The sequence below is a fragment of the Olea europaea genome, unplaced genomic scaffold (assembly GCF_002742605.1).
Source record: "Olea europaea var. sylvestris unplaced genomic scaffold, O_europaea_v1 scaffold2109, whole genome shotgun sequence".
Classification (NCBI taxonomy): domain Eukaryota; kingdom Viridiplantae; phylum Streptophyta; class Magnoliopsida; order Lamiales; family Oleaceae; genus Olea; species Olea europaea.
In genome coordinates this window covers 17034-44621 of record NW_019239036.1, presented here as the reverse complement: position 1 = coordinate 44621, position 27588 = coordinate 17034, and the positions used below count along the sequence as shown (strand labels likewise).

The window sequence follows — 27588 nt, the reverse complement described above, 5'->3', positions numbered from 1 at the left end:
TCAACATAAATTTGAACGATAAGCATATAATCCTTATAAGTTTTTATGAAATGTGTAGTATCCGCTTTTCCAATAGAAAAACCATTTGAAAGTAGGAATTTGCTTAAACGTTCATACCAAGCTCTTGGAGCTTGTTTCAAGCCGTAGAGAGCTTTTTTAAGTTTAAAAATATGATCCGGATTCTTATGATTTTTAAAACCAGGAGATTGCTCAAAAAAAAGTTTTTCTTCAATAAATTCATTCAAGAATGCACTTTTCACGTCCATTTGATAAAGTGCAAAACTTTTAAAGCATGCAAATTCAAGAAGCATGCGAATGGATTATAGTCTCGCCGCGGGTGCAAATGTTTCTTCAAAATCGATACCTTCTTCTTGATTGTAACCCTTGGCCACTAATCTAGCCTTGTTATGCACAATTATTTCATTTTTATCTCTTTTGTTTCTAAAGACCCATTTGGTAACAATAACGGTTTGATGATTTGGTCTAGCGACTAAGTCCCAAACATGATTTCTTTGATATTGATTTAATTCTTCTTGCATCGCTACAATCCAAAACTCATCAAACTCTGCTTCTTTAAAATTTTTAGGTTTGATTTGAGAAATAAATGCACAACTACCAAAATAATTTTTATAAGAAGTTTTAGTAGTAATACCCTCCGACGGATCACCAATAATAAACTCTTTAAGATGGGATGGAACAAATCTCCATTTCTTTGGTAACGAGGGATTATTTTGTTTTTTGATTTGTCTTTCCTCATTTTCTTGAGCATTTGATTTTTCATTTTCTTCATTTGGTACCTCCTTATTTTGGTCTGGAATTTTCATTTGTTTAAAAGGAACTTCCAGTCCTATATCATCATCACTACCTTTCTCTCTATCAAAAGAATTAGTCTCGTCAAAAGTAACATGCATAGACTCTTCAATGACTAGAGTTCATTTGTTAAACACTCTATAAGCTTTGCTAATTGATGAGTATCATAGGAAAATTCTAACATCGAATTTGGAATCGAATTTTCCCAAATTGTCTTTTGTATTTAAAATAAAATATTTACATCCAAAAACTTTGAAATAATTAATATTTGGAATACTATTTTTCCGAAGTTCGTAAGGTGTTTTAGTTTTCTTTTTTGCCACTAAAATTCTATTAATGACGTAGCAAGCAATATTAACGGCCTCGGCCCAAAAGTACTTAGGCAAATTATTTTCTTTTAACATGTCCGAGTCATTTCTTGCAATGTGTGATTCTTCCGTTCTACTACACCATTTTTGTTGAGGTTTTCTAGTAGCCGAAAAGTTATGTTCATATCCATGTTCTTTACAGAAACCATCAAAATGAATATTATCAAATTTTCGACCATGTCACTTCTAATTGTTGTAATAGAATAGCCACCTTTTTCATTTTCAATTTTTTTACAAAAATGTTTAAAAACTTTCAAGACTTCTTCTTTTAAGCTTAAAAATATAACTCAAGTGAATCTTGAAGAATCATCGATTATAACTAAGGCGTAATGTTTACCATCTAAGCTAGCCGTCCTAAAAGGTCCAAAAAGATCCATGTGGAAAAGTTGTAAAGATTTTGTAGTTGAAGAATAAAGTTTAGGTTTGAAAGAATTTTTTACTTGTTTTCTAAATTGACAAGCATCACAAATTTTATCTTTTTTAAATCTAGTGGAAAATCCACTTATGCTTGTTTTCAAAAAATAGCTTATTTTAGCTACACAATTAAAGGCTACATGTCCACTCTTATTACAAAAATTACATGTAGTGTTAGAAGTTTTAACAAACATATTTTTGAGGGATTTTTGTTTTAAAGAGGGTTTATATCAGATTCCTCCTTTATCAAAAACACATTTTTGACTATCAAGCATTAAATCAAAATTTTTCTTTCCCTCGGTGAATTTATGAATGATTTTTGTTAAGTCATCCACTTTTTCTTTCAAAGCAATGTTCTCTTTTACTACAAAATCATGATCAACATTTTTTTGTTACTTTTTCAAAATTTTATTTATTTCTTTGTTATTTCTTCTTTCAACAAAGAATTTTTTTTTTTAAGGATAGCACGACTTAAGGCAAGTTTTTCAAATTTCTCAAGCATTTCATCATTAGAATTTGAAAGCTTATCATAAGAATATTTTTCATCTAAACGTACCTCGTCTTCGATTGCCATAAAACACATATTTGTCACTTCGTTTTGACTATCATTTTCACTTTGTTCTTCATTATCGCTATCATCCCATGTTGTTTGGAGTGCCTTTTTTCTTGAAATTTTTCTTTTTATTTGGTCATTTGGTTCTCTTGTGGCCTGTCTTATTACAATCATGGCCAATAATCTTTTTGCTTCTTTCTTCCTCTTTTTCTTCTTTCTATTGAAATTTTCTATTAGAGGCGAAAGCCTCTCCATTTCTTGACAAGAAGAACTAAGTCATCGAGCTCTTCATCACTCATGTCTTCTTTTGATGTTCCTTCTTCAATTGTCGATTTTAGTGTAATTTGTCGTTTGAGAGGCTCCTTTGATTCCTCCTTCGTTTTTTCTTGTTTTCTCCTTAACTTCGACATTATTTAGCTCATACGTCATTAATGTGCCATAGAGCTCCTCTAAAGGATATGCATTTATATCCTTGATATTTTCGATCAACATTCTTATCGGACTCCACTCCTCCAACAAGGACCTGAGCATTTTACTTACAAGTTCACCGTTAGTAAATTTACAATCATAACCTTTAAGACCATTTACAATATCGGTAAAACGTGTAATTATATTAACAATGGGCTCATCTTGTTTCTGAAAGAAATTTTCAAATTCTTTAACCAACAAATTTATTTTTGTTTCTTTAACCTTGCTTGTGCTAACATGAGTGACTTCAAGAGCATGGCAAATATCATATGCTAATTCACATGTGCTTCTTCTATTAAATTCATTTCTATCAAGTGCACAATAAAGCAAATTTTTAGCCTTGGCATTTAAGGACAATTTTCTCTTATCTTCTTCATCATATTCTTCCCTAGTTTTGGAAATAGTTTGATCTGGTCTACCATCTACTTTAATAGTTTTAGTAGGAACATATGGACCAAATTCGATTACTTCCCAAATATTATAATCAATAGATTGCACATATATCATCATTCTAGCTTTCCAATAATTGTAGTGTGTGCCATCAAAAAAAGGGGGTCGATTAGTCGAGTGTCCCCATAGAGTTTGAAACACTTGGTTAGCCATTACTCAATATTGTAAAATCTTTTAAAAGTGAGTACCTCGCTCTAATACCAATTGAAAGCCCAAAAATGACTAACCAAGATGGGGATGAGTTGGTTATTTAAAACTTTTTCAATAATAAGTGCTAATAAAAACAATTTACAAATATAATAAAGAGCAAGTAAGATAACTTGGAAAAATAACAAGAGAAAGGGATAGAGAATGCAAACAAGGTGTTATGGAGGTTTGATCCAATCATGATCTACGTCCCTCGTTACCAAACTCTCCGCCACGAGCAAGGTCTTTTTCACTAAATGTGATTGACTTATGGTGCAATCCAACATTCTACAAAGTTTTCGATGACTTACAAATAAGAAGCACCGATCCTTTTACAACGTTGAGCTTTCCGGGACCTCAACACGACCCACAATTCAATCAAAAGTAAATTTTACAAGAAATGAATCTTCTTCCACAATAAAGATATATTCAAAGTTGAGTACAATGGAAAGAAGTAGGGTAACACTTTAATGAATGACAATAAGTGAAGCTCAAGTGTTAGGTTTGAAAAAAACTTTGATAAATGAAATGATTTTCAAAAGTAAACTCAATCAAAAGTTTCCAAAAGTGAATGAATTGATAGAGATAAATAAAGAGTAGAGAGTTAAAGCTTGAATGTGTCTCAATTTAATGCTCTTGGAAGTGATGCTAATGAATGCAAGAGGTTGGGGTATTTATAGAGTCCAAAATGTTAAAAAGTCTGAATTTGCGGATGACTCGTCCGGTCGATCACCTCTTGTCCAGAAGACCAATATAGCCATTTGTACAGTAAAAATATGAAATCAGAATGGTCAAATTTTGGATCATTGGAGGAGTCCGGTTGACCGCCTCTCATGCCCGGTCGACCGGTCCACTCGACCGCCCCGGCAGTGAGGTCTTTTCACGTTTTGGCCTCTTTTGTTCCGATTTGAAAGTTTTGAATTGTATGGACTTTTGGAGAATATTATTAACTAAAGTTTCATAACAAAAATGTCTTTAAATTCCATATATCATTTTTAAAAGTCATTTTCATGTTTGATCAAAGATATTGCATTCGAATTATCTTAGTCCACGAAAATTGTTTTTAATGCATAGCAAGATTTTGAACTTAACTATTCTTTGCCAAATATCAAAGCATTAGTACCTTTACATTTTGCCTAAGAAATCAAGTCTTTCCTCCGAAGTATGCCTCGTCTTGATTTTTTATTGATGTCGTCTCTCACGCTCTTGATCTTGATCTTTTTTTTTTGGCATTTATCTTTTAAGCTTTTTGCCTCGAATAATTTGAATTGAATGCATGGCTTCACTTTGATCTTCATTTGAAGTCCGATAATACATGATTGATTTGAACATTGAACCATCATCACTAAAAAGAATTTGTTAGAAATAAAAATAATCTTATTTGTTATGATCAAAACATTTAGGATTAAGTCGACCATATGCCAACAATTTTAAACAACTGCGGTCATTTTCTTGTTAATGACTCTAATCATTTTAAACGACTAGTCATTTTAAGAGAAAATGAGTTCAGTCGTTTAAATGACATGGGTCGTTTTTTATTCATCATTTGTTATATGAAATAAAAGAACATGAAAAACAATGTCCAACATTCATAAAACACAAATTAAGTATGAGTTATGATAAAAACTCATAACATAAAGCATACATTGTAATATATATGGGATCGTACTCCACTATACTCTGTTCTAGTACACTGTATTCAATTTTTAAGGATACGACTTACAATTGATTTCGATAAGTTAAACCATCATGTATAGTGAAAGAGCCAATTGTACTTCTAACCTTTTAGAATGTACTTGATTTCAATCTATTTCTTTCAAAATGTATTGAAGACGAATTTTGTTATTACAACTCATTGTGCTCAACTATACGTAGTTCGAGTATATTGTATTCAATCTTAAGTATGCATTTTACAATTGGTTTTGATAAGTTAAAACATCATTTATAATGAAAAACGTGACAATCAAAATTTTAACCATTTAAATTTTATTTGATTTTAACATATTTCGTGTAAAAACGCATGGGAAGGTGAACTTCTTCGTCATACTCCACTACAAACTGTTCAAATATCTCGCATTCGATTTTCATGCATACGACTTGTATTTTAATTTCGATAAATTAAACCATCATATATAATAATATGTCAGATAAACTTCTAAACTTTCAAATTGTGTTAGATTTCAACTCATTTCATCTAAAAAGAAGTATATGAAGATGAACATCGTTTTATACAATTCATTATGCTTCACTGCACACAATTCAAGTATACCATATTCAATTTTTAATTACATGACTTACAATTGATTTTGAACAAGTTAAACCGTCATTTATAATGAAAGAAAAGATGTCTTTCAAACTTCTAACATTTTAGTAAATGCTTGATTTCAACCTATTTCATTTAAAAACATATAAGAAGGGAAACTCGTCACTTTACTCCATTACACATTGATCAAGCATACCATATCAGTATTTAAGTATACGACTTACAATTGGTTTCAAAAAGTTCATGTATAATGAAAGATGAAAGGCTAATCAAATAAGGAATCTTTTAAACCATATTTGATTTCAATCCATTTCGTTTAAAAATGTAGTGGAAGATGAAGTTCGTCATATAGAGTTTATTGTGCTCCACTGCACATTGTTCAAGTATACTGTATTCGATTTAAATACATGACTTACAATTAATTTTGAATAAGTTAGACTATTACGTTTAGTAAAAGGCAAGAGATCATTCAAGCTTGAAAATGATAAATGAAAAACGATTGCTGTCGTTTAAAATGAATAAAGTCATTTTTCTTTTAAAAAATGTTTTTGATTGTGATCTAAATGGATTTTCTGTTTGCCTTGAGTTGGTTATGACCATACAAATTACAAGCTGAGGCTTTTATGAAATGAAAAACGACTCTAGTCGTCTACAATTATTTTAAACGACTGCAGTCGTTTTTCTCATGAAACGATTGAAGTTGTTTTAAATGACTAGATTCATTTTAAAAAATAAACGACTGTAGTCGTTTAAATCGACTCGAGTCGTTTTTCGTTGTTCTTTTTTTTGGAAAATGTTATAGAAATGATATTATAATCATTTATGTAAAGGGCATTTAAGACTTACCAACAATATAGAAAAGGATAATTTAGACATTTTAGAATAAAAGATGCCATAAAAACTTATTTGGAGTAAGTTAGGCCTCAATTTTTTTTGAAAGGCTTGACTAGGCCTTTTTAAAAAATCCCCTGTTGGGCAATTTGGGGGAATTGGATTTGGGCATTTCACAATTCTTGGCTAATTGGACAATTGGGTTAAACAATAAGAGGTCCAAAATTCGCAATTACTAAAGTCCAAAAAAAAGGGGACCTTTGCACTTTCATCTACGCTTGAATCGTCTTCCTTCTCCAGGGTCCAAGCGCTGCAACTGCTGCAAGCCTTCGCTGGTGGTGAACGATTAGCTACCCGGCGGTTCTACAGATTTCGACAGAGTCAGCATGCGAGATCGCGCCCCATCGCCAGGTGCTGGCTCTGCACCTGCCCAAAATACTAAAAAAATAGACAATACAATCCTACTCGGTAATTGTAAACTTGGACAATTAAATTCTACGGGGTCTCATATTTTGGGGAAAAAAATCTGTCAAACAAGCTATCATATAATTTGTTAAAACTTCAACCCAACACTACCCATCTCACATTAATGTTAATCCATCCAAATGACAGAGATGCAGCATGAAATGGCTCCTTCAACCTCCAATCTGAAGCAACTTCTTAAATATCAATCCATTAAATTTAAGTTGTATCCATTCATTTTCTATCCTTAATTCACAATTATCAAATGGACTCTTCTTCTTAATATACATATTCTAATCATTATACAGATCCAAACAATCAAAAGATAAAATACAAAATCAGGAAAAAATAATTAAAAATTAGTACTACAAATCCAAATTCATTCATCAGCAATTTTGTGGGGTTTTTTTTTGTATAGAAATTTTATGCAACTTTCTGCTTTTAGTTTAATATTATTTACGTAGAGCAATTTTAGTCTAAAAGGTATATAGGGCACTGGGAAAGCTCTTTCATGTTATTAAGAGAAAAAATGTGCAAAAGTTCCATACCTTACTGGAAGGGTTCGCTGCTCTTCTCTGAGTTCTCTCTGCCTCCAGTTTGAACTTTGACAGAAAGGAATTGGGGAATGATAGATTTCAATTTCATTAATTTGGGCCTGCCTAATTGAAGAAAAAAAGAAGAAAGAAAAGAGGCCCGCCCACTAACTCTAAGCCCAACCGCCCACGTATCACATATTCACAGCCAACTCAAATCCTCTCTTCCTCTTCTTCTTTCTCCCCGTGTCTTTGTTAGCAAAGGGAGGCTCTCTTCTTCTAGGCTCCGGCGATCAGTGAATCCAGATAGGGTGGCTGCCTTAACTCGCTACCACTGCCCGAGAGATAATCTGACGTGCGAGGGCTGTGTTAAGATGTTAGGGTTTTAACTTGCCAGCGCTGGACGGCTGTGATCCCTTTTTTGATGTTGGGCTTTAACTCCATTGTTGTCAAGTCTCCAAATATGTTTGGGCCGTTTGGCTTTCATTGGGGGGGGGTGTGTGTGTATTCTAACATAATATTTTTAATCTTTTTTTTATTTAGCCACCGTCTGTTAGAGATTAAAATTAGATTTTTAGTAGATTTTAATAAAGGTTGATGAAACGTGTGGTTAAAAAAAGGCATGCATATAAAATATACGATAAAAATTAAATTATAATCTTTACCAAATAGGTGCTTATTTGGTAATTAGGTGGAGTGTAGATTATTAAATAATATAAAATTCAACAAGCAATGTTATTTATTCTCATTTGTGCTAAGCACATGCAACTAAGGGGGTGTATTAAATTGGGACTTCTAAAGACTCTGCTAGGCTTCTTTTAGGTGATAACTTTTGATGATTTCGTGAATCTTTTATAAATTTGTACGGAATTAGTGGAAGTCTTTCGTTAACTTCTATAGATTTTCATTTTAAATTTTTTTTTATAAACTTTTGTAGAATTTAAAAGATTTTTAAAGACTTTTATTTGAAATATAATTCAAGTGGATCTAGTACAATTGTGTGAAATTCTCACATATGAGATATTAGTTTCCTCAATTCTCTATCCTTCCCCTTCTTCTTCCCATATAATAAAAACATTTGAAAAAATAAAAATTTAAGACAAATAAAATAAATAATAATAAAAATTATACATATATATGACTCAATATTATTAGTATAGTATACTTTCAAAATAAATAAAAATCAATATATTTAAATTTAATTATAAACTTTTCATATAAAATTTTACAATTTAATAAAAAAAAATATTTTTTTCATAAAAAAAATTAATGAAAAAAGCAAAAAAAAAAAAAGCTACAAGAATTCAATTTATTTTTTTCATAGAAAATAGAGATAAATAATAAGAGAGAGAGAGAGAGAGAGAGAGAGAGAGAATAAAAAATGGAAATAAATATAATTAATAAATAAATAAATAAATTTTAATCGTACATGTCCATAGAGAGTTAAAAAAAAAATTGTGAAAGTCTTCCAAAATCTCGTGATTAATGAGAGACAAAATTTAAGACCTAGTACTTTCTATTTAAAAGTTAGTACTTCAGATACTTTTATAAAAGTTTATAAAAGTCATTAAAATTTGAATATCCCAAAACTTATAGAGATTTCTAAAGAGTCTCAATTAAATACACTGTGACTTTTAGAAATTTCTTAAAAGCGTATAAAAGTCTCAATTGAATACACCGTAACTTTTAGAAAATCTCAAAAGGTCTTAATTGAATACCCCTAAACTTTTTAAATATCAAAAAGTCATTAAAAGTTTCGATTGAATACATGCTATTAAATGACACAAAATGATAAATTCATTTAAATATAAAATCACATTATACATTTTATTAGAACTTGTTAGATTCATGTGTAAAATGTTGATTTAATGTAATTTTTGTGAGGGATTGGAACTTTGATTGTTAAAGTGTTACGGTGCTAAAAGTTCATTTGAAAATTTTTCAAGTTCGTGATAGGTGATATCAATTAAGTTGATTATATAAACTGCGTTCTGAAATTGAACGCATGTTTGGACTTGAAAGGTTGCTCAACAACTATGGTTATGATTGGAAGCTAGTTTATGTGGATTTCGAAAGTGATGTTCTTCTTGTTGGGGATGATCCTTGGGAGTAAGTCCCATTTTTTCTCTAATATTCGTAAGTAATTTCATTTTGGTCATTAATAATAACAGTTCACCATTGTAAATTTCTGCACTTGCTCGTGTGCAAAGAATTTGTTTCACATTTTCTTACAAAATTTAACATTACACGACTATGCAGGGAGTTTGTTGGTTGTGTGAGATGCATCAGAATATTATCGCTCTCGGAAGTTCAACAGATGGGTGAAGAGGAAATGCAGCTTTTAAACTCTGCTGCACTGCAAGGGGTAAATGGCGAAGGAGGATTCAATCGAGATGGTCCACACTAATTTATGTAGTTGATTTGTTTATCAGGAAAATATGGAATTTGGTTATCAAATTTCCATGAAGCAAGGTTGAATTAGAGCTTTCTTTTTAAAGCGTGGGATTGTAATAACTCTGAGTTAAAAATACATTTTTTTAACGTATGAAGTCTTATGTTTGGCATAGAGCCATGTAATCGAATGAATGCTAGCTAGCATGAATATTTTCTAGTGAAGGCAAGATCCCATGTGGATTCAATTTGTTCATGAAAGGCGTAGTCTGTCTATTTGTATCACCTGTTGAGTTGGAAGCAAGTTTAGGGTTGCCTTTGAGTATACCTCCAGGCATTAATAGCATTTCTTATGATACAGGGGACCTGAATAGATAATCTACCAGAAGCAAACTTTTACCAGGTAACCTTCAAAGACAAAGCAATAAAACGCTTGCATTACTGCCTAGCAACAATAAATCCAGTTCCAAGATTGAACTGTGAGATGCAACTGTCGAATTCTGTTTTGCGTTCAAATCAAATTTGAATGTGCCATCATTCGATTAAAAAAAAATGAATTTGACTTGTGAATATGATATATAATTTTAATCAATAAATCTGCCACCACTTTAATCACTTAAAACTTCTAGATGATGTGGGAACATAGACTTGTTTATACTCTCCAATTGCCTTTCAAATAACTTGCCTCATTGTATCGAAAGACTTCAAGTCTTCAATACCAAAAACTTAGGGTCATTAATGTTCTGTTCGTGTAAATATAATAACAGCTTTTTAGGAGGAATAGTAATATATTCCATGAAATGTGTAGAAAATTCATTATGAATGTGCAATGGAAATTTGATATTTGCTGAATTGAAAAAGAAGATTTCCAACTAAAATCAGACTAAGGCCTTATTTGAGTGCCATTATTTCCACATTAAAATTAAAAATATGACCGTTATACATTACATCGAGTCATCATAATTGACTTTTTATCTTTTGTGTAGGATCGATGACGACTATATTTTTTATTCTTATTTTTACAATAATGTGACTCAAACGGGGCTGAATCCCAATTGATTTAGCTAAAAAAAGTTACAAAAATCTAAATTAAAATTTAACCACAATCTCATAGGATCCACAACTTTTATCACATTTCATCAAATTTTAAATCTTTACTCTTTGGAGATCCCACCGAATGGAGACGGTATACAATAGCTAAAATCAATAAAAAAGGACACAAGTGGACTTGGGGAATCTGAAACAAAGTTAAGATATTCATATTATTGTGAATTCAAGGGGAAAATAGATCCAAGACCTTGTTATGCCAGTGACGTGCGATTATTGAATTTACTAGTTGTGCAGGGACAAGCTAGCAGTTTCATTTATCCAATTAACAGGAAAGAAAAACTCAATCAAAGCACATAGTAAAGCTTGAAATAAAGTATTTTACATCATGTTTGGCTAAGCTTAAAAGCAATTTAACTTACTTTTAAGCTTTTGTTTCCAAGGATGTCTATTAAGTTACTTTTTTCATATCTTTAAGTAAAGAAATTATTTATTTTAAAAGTAACCAAGGGTACTTTCAAAATAATTAGTCACATAATGATGATGATGATGATGATGATGAAGCATGCCGGCCAAAAAGGCATATAACCATTCTGGAATGAGGCTTTATATCAGCAAGCAAAGACTAAAATTCCATCATTACATCACAACATGATTTGCATCAAATTACTTGCAAGCCCCAGTTTCATATTTTTATGAATTTCTGGAAATAAAATAACAATACAAGGAACGAAAAATCTGTAAAATGGTTTACTGGAGGCAATACTTTTGTTCTGAAATCCTGTCATATACCCTCGACATGGTCTTGATGTGAATAAGGTTCTAGCATTAGGAAATTCAACTATAGGTTGTGTATGACAGCATCGGATGAAACAAAGCAGACCTATGAATTTGAAGCAGGAATAAGAATTACGCGGAATACATGAAACTTAGAATTACTTGTCTCCCATGAGTTTCTCAGTTTTCCCCACCACACAATGCAGTGAATCAATTTTTACTACCGTGAAGATGAAATCTGTTCTTGAGTTCACATAGCATGTCTCACTGATTGAAACAGAGAAGGCAGTGCTGCACAAATGATGTTCAATAATTCTACTGATAGAACTCAATTAACAGCTACATAAAGCATTCATGACAAAAGATCTTAGTTGTTAAAACGAGGCTCTTCAAGTTACATTTAGAAAGATATCAAACCTCACCGGGGAAAATCAGCAGTTCTTGCTTGCAAATACCAATCTGGAAAAGAAACAGTCAATGCCCTTCACTTATTTGTCATTACAAACGAATTGCGAATATGTAAAATAATGGACGAAGATGAATTACATTGTAACCATTGCTGCTACACTAGTATTACATCCAGAATTTCCCGGAAGAAATCATTGTATTATATTCTTACTGGTTTCTGTAGAACAGCAGACAAATAAACTTCTGATTTCCCTGAACTATTAACTTTCTCTCCCACGACCCACTTCAGCTTTTTATACCCAAAACGTTCTAGCAACCGAGTTAGAGCCCTTTTCTTATCATCGTTATAACAATGAAAGTTATCCACCCAAAACAACCCACCAGCCCTTAAAATCCGGTCAATATCAAACATCAAGAACTCCAATTTCTCAGTTCTGCCGCTGACATCCAACCCGTTCGCCACGTGAACCAAATCAAACACATTATCATAAAATGGAAACCTATGATCTAAGCTCAAATACAAAGGGAAAAGCCCTCTTGCAGCAATGAATTCATTAAAAGGAGCATCAACATTCAACGTGGCAGTAACAACAGTCACATTCCTCTCAGCCATCCTAGCAGCAAAAGTCCCGGACCCTCCACTGATATCAAACCCAACCCGAATCCTACTGCTGCCCATAGCCAACACATCATCAATCAAGAAATCATTTTTCCCTTTAGCCTTAACATATATCTGAGTCTCATAACCGTTAACTATATTAAGACAATCGGTACAATCCTTATTCAATTTTTTACTATTCAAACAAGCAAGATTTTTGCATCCAAGACCACTCCAACTAAAACTCTTTTCACTAACATTTTTCCAAAGTGAAAATGGAAAAGGCTGCAATTCTACCTTGGGAGTAGTCTTTGCAAAGCACCTCCTCCTCGGCAGAGGCTCACATCCTCGAAGAATCAGCGTCTGGCCAAGGCTCCAGTCATCAGGGCAAGGCCCGTTGACTTTATAATTCATATACTGTGACAACAAATCCATGGATTTCTCACAGGAATGCCCCACAGATGCCATCATTTCAGTGATCCCAGTTCTCGAATCTTTCCCCAAAGGCAATTCATGGTGCTTCAAGTACTCTTTCAGCTCATTTGCAATGTTGGGTCTGGAAAGATCGATGCTTTCATAACCCAGGATCTCTTTCTCCATCTGAGCTAGCTTTTTCTGTGAAGAATCAATCTCTCTTAGGATCAAGGACACTTTTTCCGAGATCAGAGCTATGTTCTTGGGATTATGGTAGCGATGAAGTTTCGTAGGGTGGTATGTGAAAGCATAGAAAGCAAAAATGTTGGTAATGATTACAGAAAATAGCATCAACATATTAACTGCTGATGTACACACTGATGCCCGCTTGAATCTTGCGGTTCCATCTCCTAGTTTCAACGAAACAGAGCCCATTTTTCTTGCTCTGTTTCCACTAATTAATTGATTCGATTCTGTAATAGAGAGAGCAATCCGTATGTTTGTGAGTGTGAGAGAGAGAGAGAGATCGAGGTGAGAGAACTGCGAGATTTGAAACCGTGAGCGAGTAGTGGATTGATGAGGAATAGACTAAAAAGCTTGATTAGGACACAAGCCTGTTTAAGGAGAAATTAGAGCTTGGTTATAGATCATTGCATTTGTCGGTTGGAGTTTAATGAAGGTCATAGAATCCGAACCGTACACGTTTACCCATTTATGTGGGGGCATGCTTCAAAGAATCAAATTATAACGAAATCTATTAAGCTTTTTGGTTATGAGGAAAGTCTTGTGACGATCACGCTAGGTTAAGCTTTAAAATATTTACTTATAAGTAATCAAATAAAGTTTAAAAAATTTGTTATTTTTGTGGTTCAAACAAGCACTGACTATGAAAGGACCAAGTCCAAGATTCAAGTGAGAGTGAAGCTATCTCGTTAAATGAACTCAGAGTTATTAAAATCAAATTAAATCTATCAATCTCGAAAAATTTATGAACCAGACCTTAAACCGTTCATATCATTGAAACACTTAACAGTTAAACCACCGGGCACCTGACAACCCGACCAAGTTTGATTTCAAAAGAAAGTATTTTAACACTTAAAATCGATGTTCTAAAAAGCGTAATTCGTGACGATGAATTGATGCCAATCTACGTGCTATGCGAGATTAGGAGAGGCAAATGCGTAAAAAGGTGTTAAAAAGCGTTTGCTTATTTTAAATTTTTAATGAACAAAAAAATCATTTAATAATTATAAGTTTTAACTTAAAAGAATTGAAAAAAAAAAAGAAACGGGAAAAAAAAAAAGAAAAAAAACCTAATAATGCTTGCCTAGGCGCCTTAGCCTCGCCTCACGTCCATTGACCACCAAATAATGCACCAAGTTGGCGCACTTTGCTGGGTGCCTAAGCCTCACCTCGCGTCAAAGCGCGTATTGGCGCGTTATTTAGAACACTACTTTAAATCAAGTAAACTATATTTTTCATAATTTTTTTTGTTGTTGAGACATGATAAAAGATTGGGTACAATAGTAACATATAAATGCTTGAATTTTGAGCGTCAATTTTTGATAAAAGGTTGCCAAGCATGCTTATGGATATGATAAATAGTCACCAACTAGTCGGAATGACCACTCGGGAGAAAATGGTGGCCAATTCCATTTTCTTAAGTCACATTTTGACTTACTTTTAAACACAGTTAAATATGCTCTTACTGTCTCGTGCATCTCTAATTATAATTCCCATCACAGTTTCTATGTATGTTACTCAAAAAAGAAATCCTGATAACTGTCAAGAACTGCAACAACATCTTTCAATAATCAAGAACATTCCACAGACGTGCAAGATGAACAATTCAGACTTGGAAACTTAAAAATAAAGTTCCGCCTCATATGTTTTATTTATCCATGTCAAGAACAAATTTGCAAGAAAGCATTGACCTCAAAATTGAGCCTGTAATTGTAATTCCCTTAATGGATAACCTAATTTAGTGTGGTCGATTTGAAGCCATCAGAACGGCTCAAACACGCTGAATGTCACAACTTACTGCTTCTTCTCTTCCGCTTTCCTTAGCTGCAAAAATGAAAACGGAATAAATAAATGGAAGGCATGATATTATGATGCCATTGACAATTTGAAGATATGCATCTTATTCAGGCAGCAATGGCCTCTTTTCTGTTAAAATAAGATGCAAAAACAAGCATCTTATAAGCTGAGCCGAACACGAAACGTCGCAAAAGAGGCACCAAACTTAGGATAACAAGAATGCTGAACTAAAGAACCCAATAAGTATTCTTTTTGCATGTTGAAAGCTTACACTTACTATATGACAAAATGTGCCACCATATCTATTTACAACTCGTAAAACCTTGTATCTAAGCATGCCAACATTTCTCCACTATACCAGCACCATAACAAGTGTTTTATGGCAAAGCATTAGACCGGGTGGAAATCCTTTAGATTTACACCTTCAACACCCAGCACACAAAAAAAATAAAAAAATAAAGAGGAAAAAAGAGCAATATCAACTAGTTTAGGGAGTGGGAGGGGATCTTTAAAATGGCAATAAAAACCATGAAGAATACCATAGTTACCCTAAATATAGAATCATTTTTGTACGATTATAGCCAACACAACTCAAAAGTCAGATTGATCAACTCCATTTTGATCAGTATCCAGTCAGTGAGAACATATATAATTCTATGCAGCATTGTATCTCAGAATACTCTTGCATTGGCTTGTTATGAACTTTTGCTATCAATGATTTCAACCTCAAAGTAAGTCAAGATTAACAAGAAATTAACAAGCACTTAAAACTTCAACAAATCAAATTTCCGTAATGATAACAAAAATCTTGATATTAACATCCGACAAAAAAGACCGAGTGCTTGGACACTTAATGTCTACGATTTTCTACTTCTATCCTTTTTTCCACAGATGAAAGCGATAAAACCAAAGGCGACGTAATTTGAATGGTCCAGTAAGCAAATAACGAAGGTTGAAATCTTGTATTTGCCATGTCACCACTTCTTTCTAAGCATGAAGGGTGGAAATTTCTAGGTCGAATTAAAAAACCAATATTAGATTTCAAGAAATCTAATAGCATCCATTAACAAGTGATTGGAGGTCACAGATAAATTTCTCACTTGTTAGAGATGTGATAATGGACAGACTGCTCATTCCGATCAAATAACTACTGTTAGATGATCTGAGTTATTTATGACTGATAATAACATTGCTCAATTTGAAGCTTGATATTCAAAGAATGTATGACTTTGCAAATTGCAAAATATGAATCGTTTATTCACCAAGCAACCAGTGCATGCTGTAATTGTAAAGCTCCCTCATTAAGAAGAAAAATGCGTGCCTCATTAAACTACCGGACCCTATCCAAATCCACCAACTTAGTCCACAAAAATGTTATAAAGTTAGTCAAATAGCCAAACAACACAAAGGAAACCTATTAAACCCATGAAAAGAAAGAAAACTTCAGACTCTGGCATAGTAAAATGAACCATTTGCTCGACAAATTGTCTCAATCAAGAAATCCAAACCATCAATACATAAACACAGCACCTTCTCATTCACACCATCAAATTATAAATTTTTGTCTAAACACTTCCGGAAAATAATGTTATCATAATCGTAAAAGGGAAATTCTTATAACAAGTGCTCTAATAGAAGACAAAACATCAACAAAGATGAAATCTTTAAACCCCAAGTACTTAACCACCTCACCTGTTCGACGAATTGATTAAACCAAATGGCATAAGAATCCACAAAACCAATCACAACCCAAAACCCTCATATTCAATCCAAAAAGGCTCAATCAATTACCTTAATTCCGGTGAATGGTTGGCGAAGTTCTTCTTCAGGTACAATAACAGGCCACTGCTCACCAGCTTCGCGAAACATCTGCTCCGTCTCGAGGAGACTACCCTTGTCAAGAATCAAATTACGGATGGTCTGGGCGGGGGTCGAGGTCGCATCGAAAGTTTCTTCAACGCCGTTGACAAATGTAACAGTAATCTTCGGCGGATAATCGTCGGTGCGGCGCTTGACTTGGACCTGGCAAGACGGGTTAGATTCCTTGGCCTTGCGAGCATTGCACTGCGCCAAGAACTCCATGCAAGAAGCTATTCGTGGGTCTAGCGCGTTGAACTCGATTCTCACCTTCGACAAGAACTTTAACATCTTGTGACTTCCAGGATTTAGCCCCGTCTATCTGGTGTAAAGGAGCCGCAAATAGGTTTTGGCTAAAGTCTGCACAATTTTTTATTCGATCCCTTTAATATTTTTGCCATGTGCATAGCCGAAGTTCTTATTTTGTGGTGGAATAAAACTCGTCTCACAAAATGCTTGACACATTGAACGACAGATACTCGTATTGAGACCCGAGCCGACTCCACATAATAAAAAATGCAAATAATCGAGACCCCACTCCTTGTGTCTACTCTGTTAAGAAAGGTGTAAAACCCATTCTGTACAACCAGCACAATTAATGTTTCATATACTGAAAAAATTATCGATTGAACTTCAAAATATTTTTGTATGGTCATTGAACTTTAAAAAATTACGCTACATCCATCACTCAGATTACGCTTGCTTTAAATTTGCATGTTCTAATAACGTAGTATCAACATCATTATCACATAACTAGAAGACTAGTAAAACCTTCACCAACTGAACTATCGAAGGAATAAACTGCACGCAACAACGTTTTGAACCATCAACTTAAATAATCCCTTGGCCAAATAGACGAGATTCTCTTCATTATTTTCACTGTAAGAATAAGCTACTTCGAAAACAAACATGAAGCATATGACATCAGTAACAGGTTTTCATTCCCTGCAAAGCACATAGATAGTTAAATACACGCAACCTCTTCAAAATTGGCCCTTTGCCAGATACAAAGCAATTAATGCTCATTGAGAACGAATTCTTTCCGGGCTTCATTTCAATTCATCCCGGCAATTTGGTAAAAATGAAAGAACAAAAAAGGTCTCAATGGACCACAAAAACTCCTATATGAATCAGGAAACTGATGCTCATGACTTCCCAGGTCTTCCCCTCTTACCTGATCCTTTTCCTCCTGTATTTGGTCCTCGTCCTTCGCCTGTAGCCTTTCCACCACTTATTTTCCGATGTTTTGCCTGCCCATTCAGTTCTCCTTCACTCTCATTATCACTATTTTCCTCGTCTTCAGAATCAGATTCACTTTCTGAATTCTTCCTCTTCTTAAAGCTTTCAGATTTCTTAGCAGAGCTCTTTCTGGTAGATTTTTCAGGAACATAAGTTCCGTTATCAGGTTCATTCACAGCTGCGCAGATAAATAAGAATTATAGATCAGAAAAACATATTGCTACAAGAAATACACAATATGGAACATATCTATTTATTCAAGTATACCTTCACTGCCAGCTTTGCCATCATACACTTCAAGCTGTTAATAAAAAGGAAAGAAAAAATTACACATAGCCTTCTTCACCTTTACATGAGTCTACACATTTAGCAATTCTGAAGCCTAGACCAACTGGTATATCGTGGACAGGACCACAAAATTGGTTCACAAAAAATGTTCATATGTGAGATCGTGCACTTTTCTACTCCATATCTAGACACAACTACACATACTTCAGTGCTTCATATCTTAAATCTCTATAAGCTGTCCTGTGGATGATCATAGAATCACAGTTAAGAAATGGTAATTTGGGATTCAATTAATTGTTTGACCCCATAAGCACTCTGCCAGACAAGTTCAGTGAAGAAAGTTTTACCTGTTCAAGTCGATCAGCAAACATTAGTTCTATCCACAACCACCATGGAGTGGGCATATCCACAAGCAACACTAAACGGAAGAATTGACTTATTTTAGCTTTTAATAATTTAAGTTTCACCAAAGTATTATCAAATGCAATAACACTGACCTAAAAACATGCATTCCCTCCAGAATCTCAACTTTTTTAGGATTAGCGGAAGATCTGAAAAGAGGATAAATAAAAAACAGCATAAGATAAAATAAAGTCTTCAATGTGTGTGTGTAAACGTATGTGTGCGTGTCAGTGTGCAGGCAAAAATGTGTATATATTGAAACCATCACATACTTTTGCCCTTTAGGTCCATATCCCAGCTCCCCAGATTGTGCATGGCCCCAGCTTATGCACGAGGAATCAGCCCCAACAAAATGGTGCATATTGCCTGAATCCATGCAGTTTAGTGCCAGCCGCTGCAGAAGAATGCCAAATTATTAGCAGTACAAAATTTCGAAAATAAAGAATTCATTCGAGTAATTTCACATGAAGAAAAACCTGCAAAAAAGGCACAATCCAAGTCGGGAGATTGTATCTATATGTTGATATACAGAAAATGGGAGGCCCAAAAACCAATAGTTCAACCTAACTCAGAATTGGTTGTGGATTGTTAGCATTCAACATGATAATATAATCAGAGACTGTTTTTCATAACGTTCAGATTAGAATGACATAAACAAAGAAACAAGGACATAAGACACAGAAGATATTAAGTGTGCACAAAGATCATTAGGACAAAAGGTAAGGGTGTATTGAGGCTTGCACAAGCCAACTCCTACAGGGAATCTTTTCATGGAACCAGAAACCGTGATATGTTTTCGAGCACCTAAATTTGCTAAAACTACTAGCTAATATGAAAGGAAGATAATCCCAAATGAATTTTATATCTAATTTAATCAATTTCAATAATTTTACATCTTGCGATACATTCAAAAAAACCTCTGCTAGAGATCATTTTAGAGGAATAAAGAAGATGTTTATTCTAATGAATCAGAAGAGAGCTTATATCAATGACACGAAGCAGAACCTCAAATCCATGAGAGGCTTAGGGTACATCCAGTCATCCCCACTGACCTTCATCTTGCCACACATGTAAAGCTGTCCTCCTCCTGGGAAAAAAATGAAATTTCAATAGCAGTTTTAGAATTATCTAGTTCTGCAAAAGATCTGTACTTCTGTAACTCATTAAGTCTATACACCTATTCAGGAAGACATAAATTGAGGACTTCTGGTATAATATCATCTGCATGTGCATGCAAAATGAAGCAAAAACTGTCCAGATATTTATCTGGTAACTAAAATACTCAAGAAAATTCACACCTCTATATTTAGATGACACAACAACGAACTTACAGCATGAGTGACGAGCTGACATTATTGTGAAAAGGTGAACTTTTACAGGTTGCAAAAGGCTACATATTTCCACCAACACGTTTGGTATACATGAATGCTAATTTAATACTAGCAACAAAACAAAGGGAAAATTCAACTACTTAGATCTTCCCTTCCTATGAGATGCAATAGGTAGGTTAGTATGGCTCAACCAATAAATAAGAGTAGAGACTCTCCTAATCTTCTTTTCATTGCATGAGGAGAACAAGAAATCATAGTGCAATTCATGCCATTCTGTGCATAGCATCGAGGCCAAGCAGCCTTCAGAAGCCATATCTTGATGGATATCAGCAAACTACACAATCTACGACCGAGGAAATCCCCCCAAAGGTCACTGAACTTTGCCAAAATGCCCTAGGAGGCCACCGAATTTCAAAAAGTCCCTAAACAATAACTGAACTTTGCCGAAATCCCCCCAGAAGTCACCGAACTTCAGAAAGTCCCTAAATGGTCACTGAACTTTGCAAGAGGTCACTCAACTAATGATGTATGAGGTCCTAAATTTGCAAAGTTGGGTGACCTCCTAGGGACCTCTTGCAAAGTTTAGTGACCATTTAGGGACTTTCTGAAGTTTGGTGACTTCTGGGGGGACTTCGGCAAAGTTCAGTGACTGTTTAGGGACTTTTTGAAATTCGGTGGCCTCTTAAGGCATTTTGGCAAAGTTTAGTGACCTTTGGGGGGATTTTCTCATCTGCAACCAGCAGGAGCAAAGAGAATGAACCCAAAAGAAAGTTGCAGCAAGAAGGTCCCAAATCATACCAGCTGTACATGAAGAATTGACAGACCCTGCGGAAACAATTGCATCCGGAGGGAGAATATTATGCTTCGTGAAAACATCAACACGGCGTGGAACCCATTCATCCTTTTGTTCTCTGTGTCCAAGCCTGTTGCCAGCAGCTAAGTGATTAAGGTCACAAATACCAATAAAGGTTTTCAAGACAAAATAAAACAATCATGCAATATGTAAAATTTATAGCAAGTACCTTCCATAACCACGAAAGCCCCACCTGGTAGATCTCACCACCCAATATTCAAAAATACAGAACAAGTTTAGGCTTGCCTAGCTAAATCACCAAATAACAGAACATGAACTATGGTACACAAAAGTGCAGAACTTACGTGTAAACATAGCCAGTTTTATCCACAGCTACTGAAAATTCAAACAAACAAGAGTTATACGTAAACTACATCATAAGACACACAGTAAACTGATTTGGGCCAATGCAAGAATACAAAATACATGAGGCAGGCTAATTTTAAGAAGTACCTGTATGATTTGTTCCGCAAGCAATTTTGACTATGGTCTCTTCAGCAACAGAAGCTATAGTTTGAGGGTTGGGTTGAGCTTCATAAGCAAGCCTCACAGAGCTATCTTTGGTATTGTACTGCCAGTGAAAAAAGCATCTTCTAATTACACAAAGAAACAAAATTAACGTGAATGACAAAACTGTGGGCAACGGAAATTAAGTTAAAGAGTAGAGATACGTGAATGTATAAATCTAAATATGTTATAATTTGGGAATCCAGGACACCACAGCTAAATCAGATCATAGAGATTCGAAAAAGCTACTATTTTACTGGGAATAACTTCTCAAATAAATGAAATAACATGTAAACAACATTCCACAAGGTTACGGTGCTGACAAGCAAACATATTGCCTTCATTTCATAGTGATCTGTGATAAATTTTCTCACAATTTGCAAATTTTACACCCGATATGTGATATCACACCCATGTAAAAACATAAAACATGCTCCTTACTAAATGAAATAGTTTTTTTTTTTCCTTCTTCAAATGTAGTAATCTTGGTACTGGTATTCAAAGATAAAACTGTGCATCAGAAACTTCATGATCCAGATAAAACCCAGGATAGCCAGAAAGGCAAACACAAGAAGCATAACAGAATGAAGCCAACATTTTGGGAAAAGGGCAAGCTTCCCATTGTTACTGGAGTGACACGAACACCAGTGTCGAAGTATGGAAAAATCAAGTAAATTGTGCAAAAAAATTGATTAAACTTGTTTGGAAATTTTACAAATTTAAAGATAAAAGTGCCTTAATGAACCATATAAAACAAGGAATTAAAATATATTTTTAAAAAAATTTGAATTAAAAGTATGCCCAAATGAATGAGCATAACTAGAGATTTAACTTTCTCAACCGTACCTCCTTGTCGGTACCATGCCCAAGCTGCCCATACTGTGGAAGACCAGCAGTCCTAAGAAACATGGAATGGGTTGAAAATATCAGGATATTATCAGTAGTTATTTGAAAGGGGGAAAAAAGCCATCGAGCAACATCACCCCTCACAAGCAGTAGAAAACATAATTACTTCCACGAATCATACAATATAGAGGCTCCTTCGACAGGAGTTAGCCACACAGTAAAATCACCCCCACAAGCAGTAGTTTTGGCCTCAGACACCAGACACTGAACTGGAGATGGTTCCACTTCTGTAGAGTCACAGGAGAAAAGCATAGATATTATTAGCCAAATACACAACAACAATGTACACAAAAGGAAATAAGTGAAAATGACCTTAATAATTTCCAAAATGAGTACACCCTTCCTCAGAATTGTTGTATAGAAAAAATAATAAAACCAGCACTTATAATGGTAACATCCCAAGCAAGAGAATGCATATCGGATAGAAACCACATAATAATTTGTTAGATCAGGGCAGTAAAGATATTGTTGGCAAACATTTTCCAAACAAGATAATTCAGGTTCAGTTTAGAACCCACCATTTTTTATTGAACCTGAACCAAGTTGACCGTGTTTATTCCAACCAAAAGCAAGAGACAGCCCGTCTTCTGTTACTACTACAGTATGACTCCTTCCAGCCCCTGCTCTAATGATTTTATGCCTGGAAAGAAAGAAAGTTCATATTTGCTCAGTTCACCTGATCTCGATGACTGGCAGAAAATGCCTGGATAAATGGACATGTCCCCTAACGACATGAGCAGAACATGTGATAGTGGACTAGAATGTACTTAAGATTGGCATGAACATAGTTCAGGTATGCATATAATACAATGAATTGAAACGTAATTTGACAAAATCCCAAGCCAATTAGGAAAAAGGACAAAGAAAGCTTCTTGAATAAATAGCTCAAACAAAATTCAGGAATATAGAAACTATTAACATCCAACTGAATGAGAGGGCAGAATAAAATAGCAATTTACTTGGACAATTCCGAAACTACTGAGGGCTTGTCGCGTTGGATTGTATCTCCAAGGCCAAGCTGCCCCTTCTACATACATTACATTTGCCAAAAATGGAATAAGAAAACAAAAAGAAAAAGATCTATTTATAAAACAATTATAAATCAAAAATAAAAGAACTACCAGCTGAAACTGGACATACCTCATTGCGTCCCCAGGTATAACATCGACCTTCCATATCCAATGCCACACAATGACACGACACTGCATTTCATATTAATCAACATTAAATTTAGAAAAACAAACACCCACATTCACATTTAACAATAATGACCAAAATTATAAGGCAACAAACCAAGTAGAACTGCTTCTGAAACTTATATATAGAGCATGTTTGCCTAAGCCTAAAAGAGTAAATAAGTAGCTTTTAAGCTCAGCCAAACATATAGAAGCTTATAAAAGTTAACTTTAAGAAACTTTTTTAATAAGGATGTTTCTACTTTTAAAAAGTTGCTTCCATTTTTTTTGTTTTTTTTAAACAAAACTTGTTTCTTTTATAGCAAGTCGTTAGTTTTGAAGGAAGTTCACTTTTTTATGTCTTAGCCGACATGTTCTTAAGAGTCATTTTCGCAGGAATTACCACTTCCAACAAGAATAAAAGTAAATTTTATAAACATTCAGATGTAAGATTTGAGTTTCTATACCACAACCAGACGCAACATAGCGAATATTGATGCCCATGAGTGACCGAAACCTCGTGGGAGTAACCAAATTTCCTTCCCGGGACCCCTTTACGCGAACCTTGGCCCAAGCTGTTGGCCCACAGAACAGCAGCTCTCCACCCTTCCCTACCACCTCCTCCTGTTCCCCCTTATTCTCCATCTCCACTGAACCCATCTCCTGCCAACTCAGCTCAACCACTCCAAATTTGAAAAAAAACTGAATCAAAGGAAACCTTGGATCCAAATGAACTCGTTAACAACAAAAAACAGCAGGTTGAGGAGGTTAAAATCGGCGATAAGGGTTTAGCTTAAGGGGGAAAATGTGGATTACATTTTTGGGTTTTCCGAGGATGTTAGGCCATGTATGCACCATTTCACCAAAATGCACCAAATTCTGGTGCAAATGGATGGTGCAAAGTGTGGAATATTATTTTTGCTCTTACTTTTCCTTTTTCAAAAAACTTGATTTAGGATATTTGTGCTATATATTTTTTAATATAATAAATTATTAATATTATTATTGGTATTTAAAATAAATTTTAAATATAAAAATAATAATTAACGAATTAATTAAAAGAAAAAAATAAATATAATAAATACGATTATTTTTTAAAGTTAAAATAAAATATATTAAACGACGACATACATACGATAATCTAATTTTATTTAAAGAAAATGACATGAATTTCGAGAATTAAATTGCAATAATATTTTGACTTCGTAATATCTTAATATCCTAATTCAAAATGTATTGCATTATATTTTAATGGCATGATTTAATATTTTCATTGTTGTAGTGTTTTTATTAAATTGCAATAATATTTTGACTTCTTAATATCCTAATTCAAAATGCATTGCATTATATTTTAATGACATGATTTAATATTTTTATTGTTGTAGTGTCTTTATTAATTGTAATATATTTTTTATATTTATTAACGAATTTAATATTTTCCGTAATTTAATATAATTATTTATTTAGTAATTTATGTATTTATAAAATAATTACATAAATAATATTTTATATAAATAAATTATTAAGAATAAAAAAGGGAAGAACATGGTTAAACACTGTCATTTAGTGCAAATTTTAGTGTAATGGTTGGAGATGAATTTTAATTTGGTACAAGATTTGGTGCAAAATGGTGTAAAATTTGATGCAATTGTGGAGATGACCTTAAAGATTATCATTAATAATAGTAAATAAAATGGAGATAATTGTTTGACGATTTTGATCTAATGCATAGGGTGGATATGGGTTATAATATCCAATATAGGTATTAACAATATCCTCGTCGCAACATCGGATATTGTCATGTCATGTCCATGGTGGGTATTATTACTGATGTCCATTGTGGGCATTAGATCATTTCTAATTTGTTTGAATTCATTTTTTATTCTATTTTATATTTTGCATTTCCAAACAAAGTATTACGAAAATGATATTGTTTTACCGTTGTTTGTTTACTTTAAGGGTTCTCGTGAAAATATCTAAGCGAACTAGCGAAGTTTACTTATTTGTATATATTATTTGAATCTTGTTTTGTAGCCATTATTTATCAAAAATAATGTTTTGAATAGTGAATTTTTGGAGAATGTGTAATTATTAAGTACGTAAAATTTTTAAATTTACGTATAGAATATTTTATTGTGTGATTATATTGTTGAAAATGAATATGTAGAAAAAAAATTTAATCTCATAAAAATCAAATAGGGCGCCCCTCTTTGAGCCCCATTTTAGAGAAAGAATGTATTTTGAAATAGTAGATTGATGGAGATTGTATGGTCAAAAATTAAAGAAATGTTTAAATTTACATATAATATTATTTTATTGAAAAACATATGGTTAAAAATGAATTTTGAAAAAATGAATTTTTAGAAAATAGGGCTTAAAAAAAGGGCTATATGAGTAACTAACTTGTGTTCTAAAAGGTTCATACAGACATGTGAGAGAGGAAATGTACAACCAATCATTTAGGCTTGACAAGGGCAATCAATTCTATGTCAATCGTTTAAGATGCGCGTAGGAGGAAAAAAATTCATATTTTTGTTCGATAAGTAATATTTTCTCCTTTTGAAGTCCAATGAACAAGAAAATCTATCATTGCTCAAACTTGAAAGTAAATGATGTCGACAAAAATTGAACCCATTCCAAACTCAATCCATGAACATAATTTTCTTTGGGTATGAACAACGCAGTATTAACCTGAAATATTTATGATTTTGAGAATTATATTTATGGTGAAAATTTAAAAATTATGTATAAAATGTGTGTAAATTCCAAGGAATTGTTATTATTTATTTATTGATTTATAATAACTAAATATTATTAAAAATAGAAAAACCTCTTATTTAACCTAATATTGTAAGACTTAAGACTTGACCTCTAGAATCTATGTCTCTAATAATGATGTCATCGTTATGTTATTCAATGTAACTTTTTTTTTTTTTTTTTTTTTTTTTTTTGTTTTTTTTTTTTTTTTAATTTTATTTTTTTTTTTTTTTTTTTTTTATTCATTGGAGAACATTACAATAATCTTACTCTTACTTTTACATACACACTAACCATGTCCATTAGATGTGAATAACATTTTTCTTATTATTTTTCATAGACTTAAAAAATAAAATTCAAAACTGCGCTTCATCATTATGTAATAAAAACTAGTCAAACGGACAAAACATTTATTCACTGTGTAGTTTGAAATATATGTAACAAAATGAACAGACTTTCTACAAGACTTTCCACTAAAACAATCTCAAACACTGTGAAATCTTCAGTAATATTTCAAAGAACAGTAAGGTAACTAAACTCGGGATTGGCCCCTACTGCTCGACATAAGTTGACTTTGCCGAAGTAGGAGAAGCGGAAGCTGGGGTCATGCCAGTGGATGCGGCAACTGATAATCATTGGATTTGATTGGGCTGCATCTGAAAGATGTGGTGCTTCATCTGTCCCTGCTGGCTTGTGCAATTAGACGTTTTTCCCTCATCCCTGATCTCCATGTTGGCAAGCTTTAGACGCTGAACTTCTGCAGTTAATGTGTTGTGCAGTGCTGCCATGTGAAGTGGAAAATGTAAAAAAATGGTTCAATGGGTGACATATATATGAAAACAGAGTCTCACATCCATGCTATAGAGAATATGACTAAAAGCTATATCGGGTGAACTGGAAATCCCAGCTAAAAATACAGCCCCCTTTTCAAAGGTCACCACTCAGCTTAGCCCCTGGACCACATGCACTGCAACCAAATGAATGCTCAGCAAGCAGACCAACATCGACCTTCAACAATGGTACTTAGAGCCTGTTTAGGAAGTAATTTTTCACAATCACTTAGTTTCTTGTGTTCAGTGGTGTAGTTCTCTCTGCAATATATTAATTTAGACTTTACTATGATTTTTTAGCTTTTTAATATATTGGGTTTTTTCCCTAAACATATTATGCCCTTGTTTGATTCCCATTTTAAGTGAAAGAATGCATTTTTAAATAGTGATTGATAGAGAATGTGTGGTTAAAAAGTAAGAAAAAATTGGA

General features: G+C 33.6%; 2 protein-coding genes and 1 pseudogene across 3 annotated transcripts in view; all 3 read right to left on the bottom strand.

Moving 5' to 3' along the window:
* Positions 1-17312, bottom strand: part of LOC111380231 — a 49934-nt gene extending 32622 nt beyond the window's left edge. The window contains exons 1-2 of one of the 2 annotated variants that reach the window (XM_023003731.1): positions 16805-17298; positions 14753-15040 (exon numbers count right to left, since the gene is read on the bottom strand). In XM_023003731.1, coding sequence (XP_022859499.1) covers positions 15011-15040; positions 16805-17161 — 387 coding nt within the window. In that variant the 5' untranslated portion in view covers positions 17162-17298 and the 3' untranslated portion in view covers positions 14753-15010. Of the gene's footprint in view, positions 1-14752; positions 15041-16804 lie in introns of those variants that run through there. The other variant, XM_023003730.1, reaches the window with a different exon arrangement.
* LOC111380229 lies at positions 11368-13554 on the bottom strand. Its single transcript, XM_023003727.1, has one exon. The coding sequence runs from the start codon at positions 13406-13408 to the stop codon at positions 12161-12163; it is 1248 nt and encodes a 415-aa protein (XP_022859495.1). The 5' UTR covers positions 13409-13554; the 3' UTR covers positions 11368-12160.
* A 477-nt stretch (positions 17313-17789) lies between the features above and the next one.
* Positions 17790-24468, bottom strand: LOC111380228 (annotated as a pseudogene).
* Between the last annotated feature and the right edge of the window lie 3120 nt (positions 24469-27588).

Bases quoted from the DNA above. Each gene is read 5' to 3' on its own strand.
- LOC111380229 (XM_023003727.1), bottom strand. From the start codon at position 13,408: ATGGGCTCTGTTTCGTTGAAACTAGGAGATGGAACCGCAAGATTCAAG.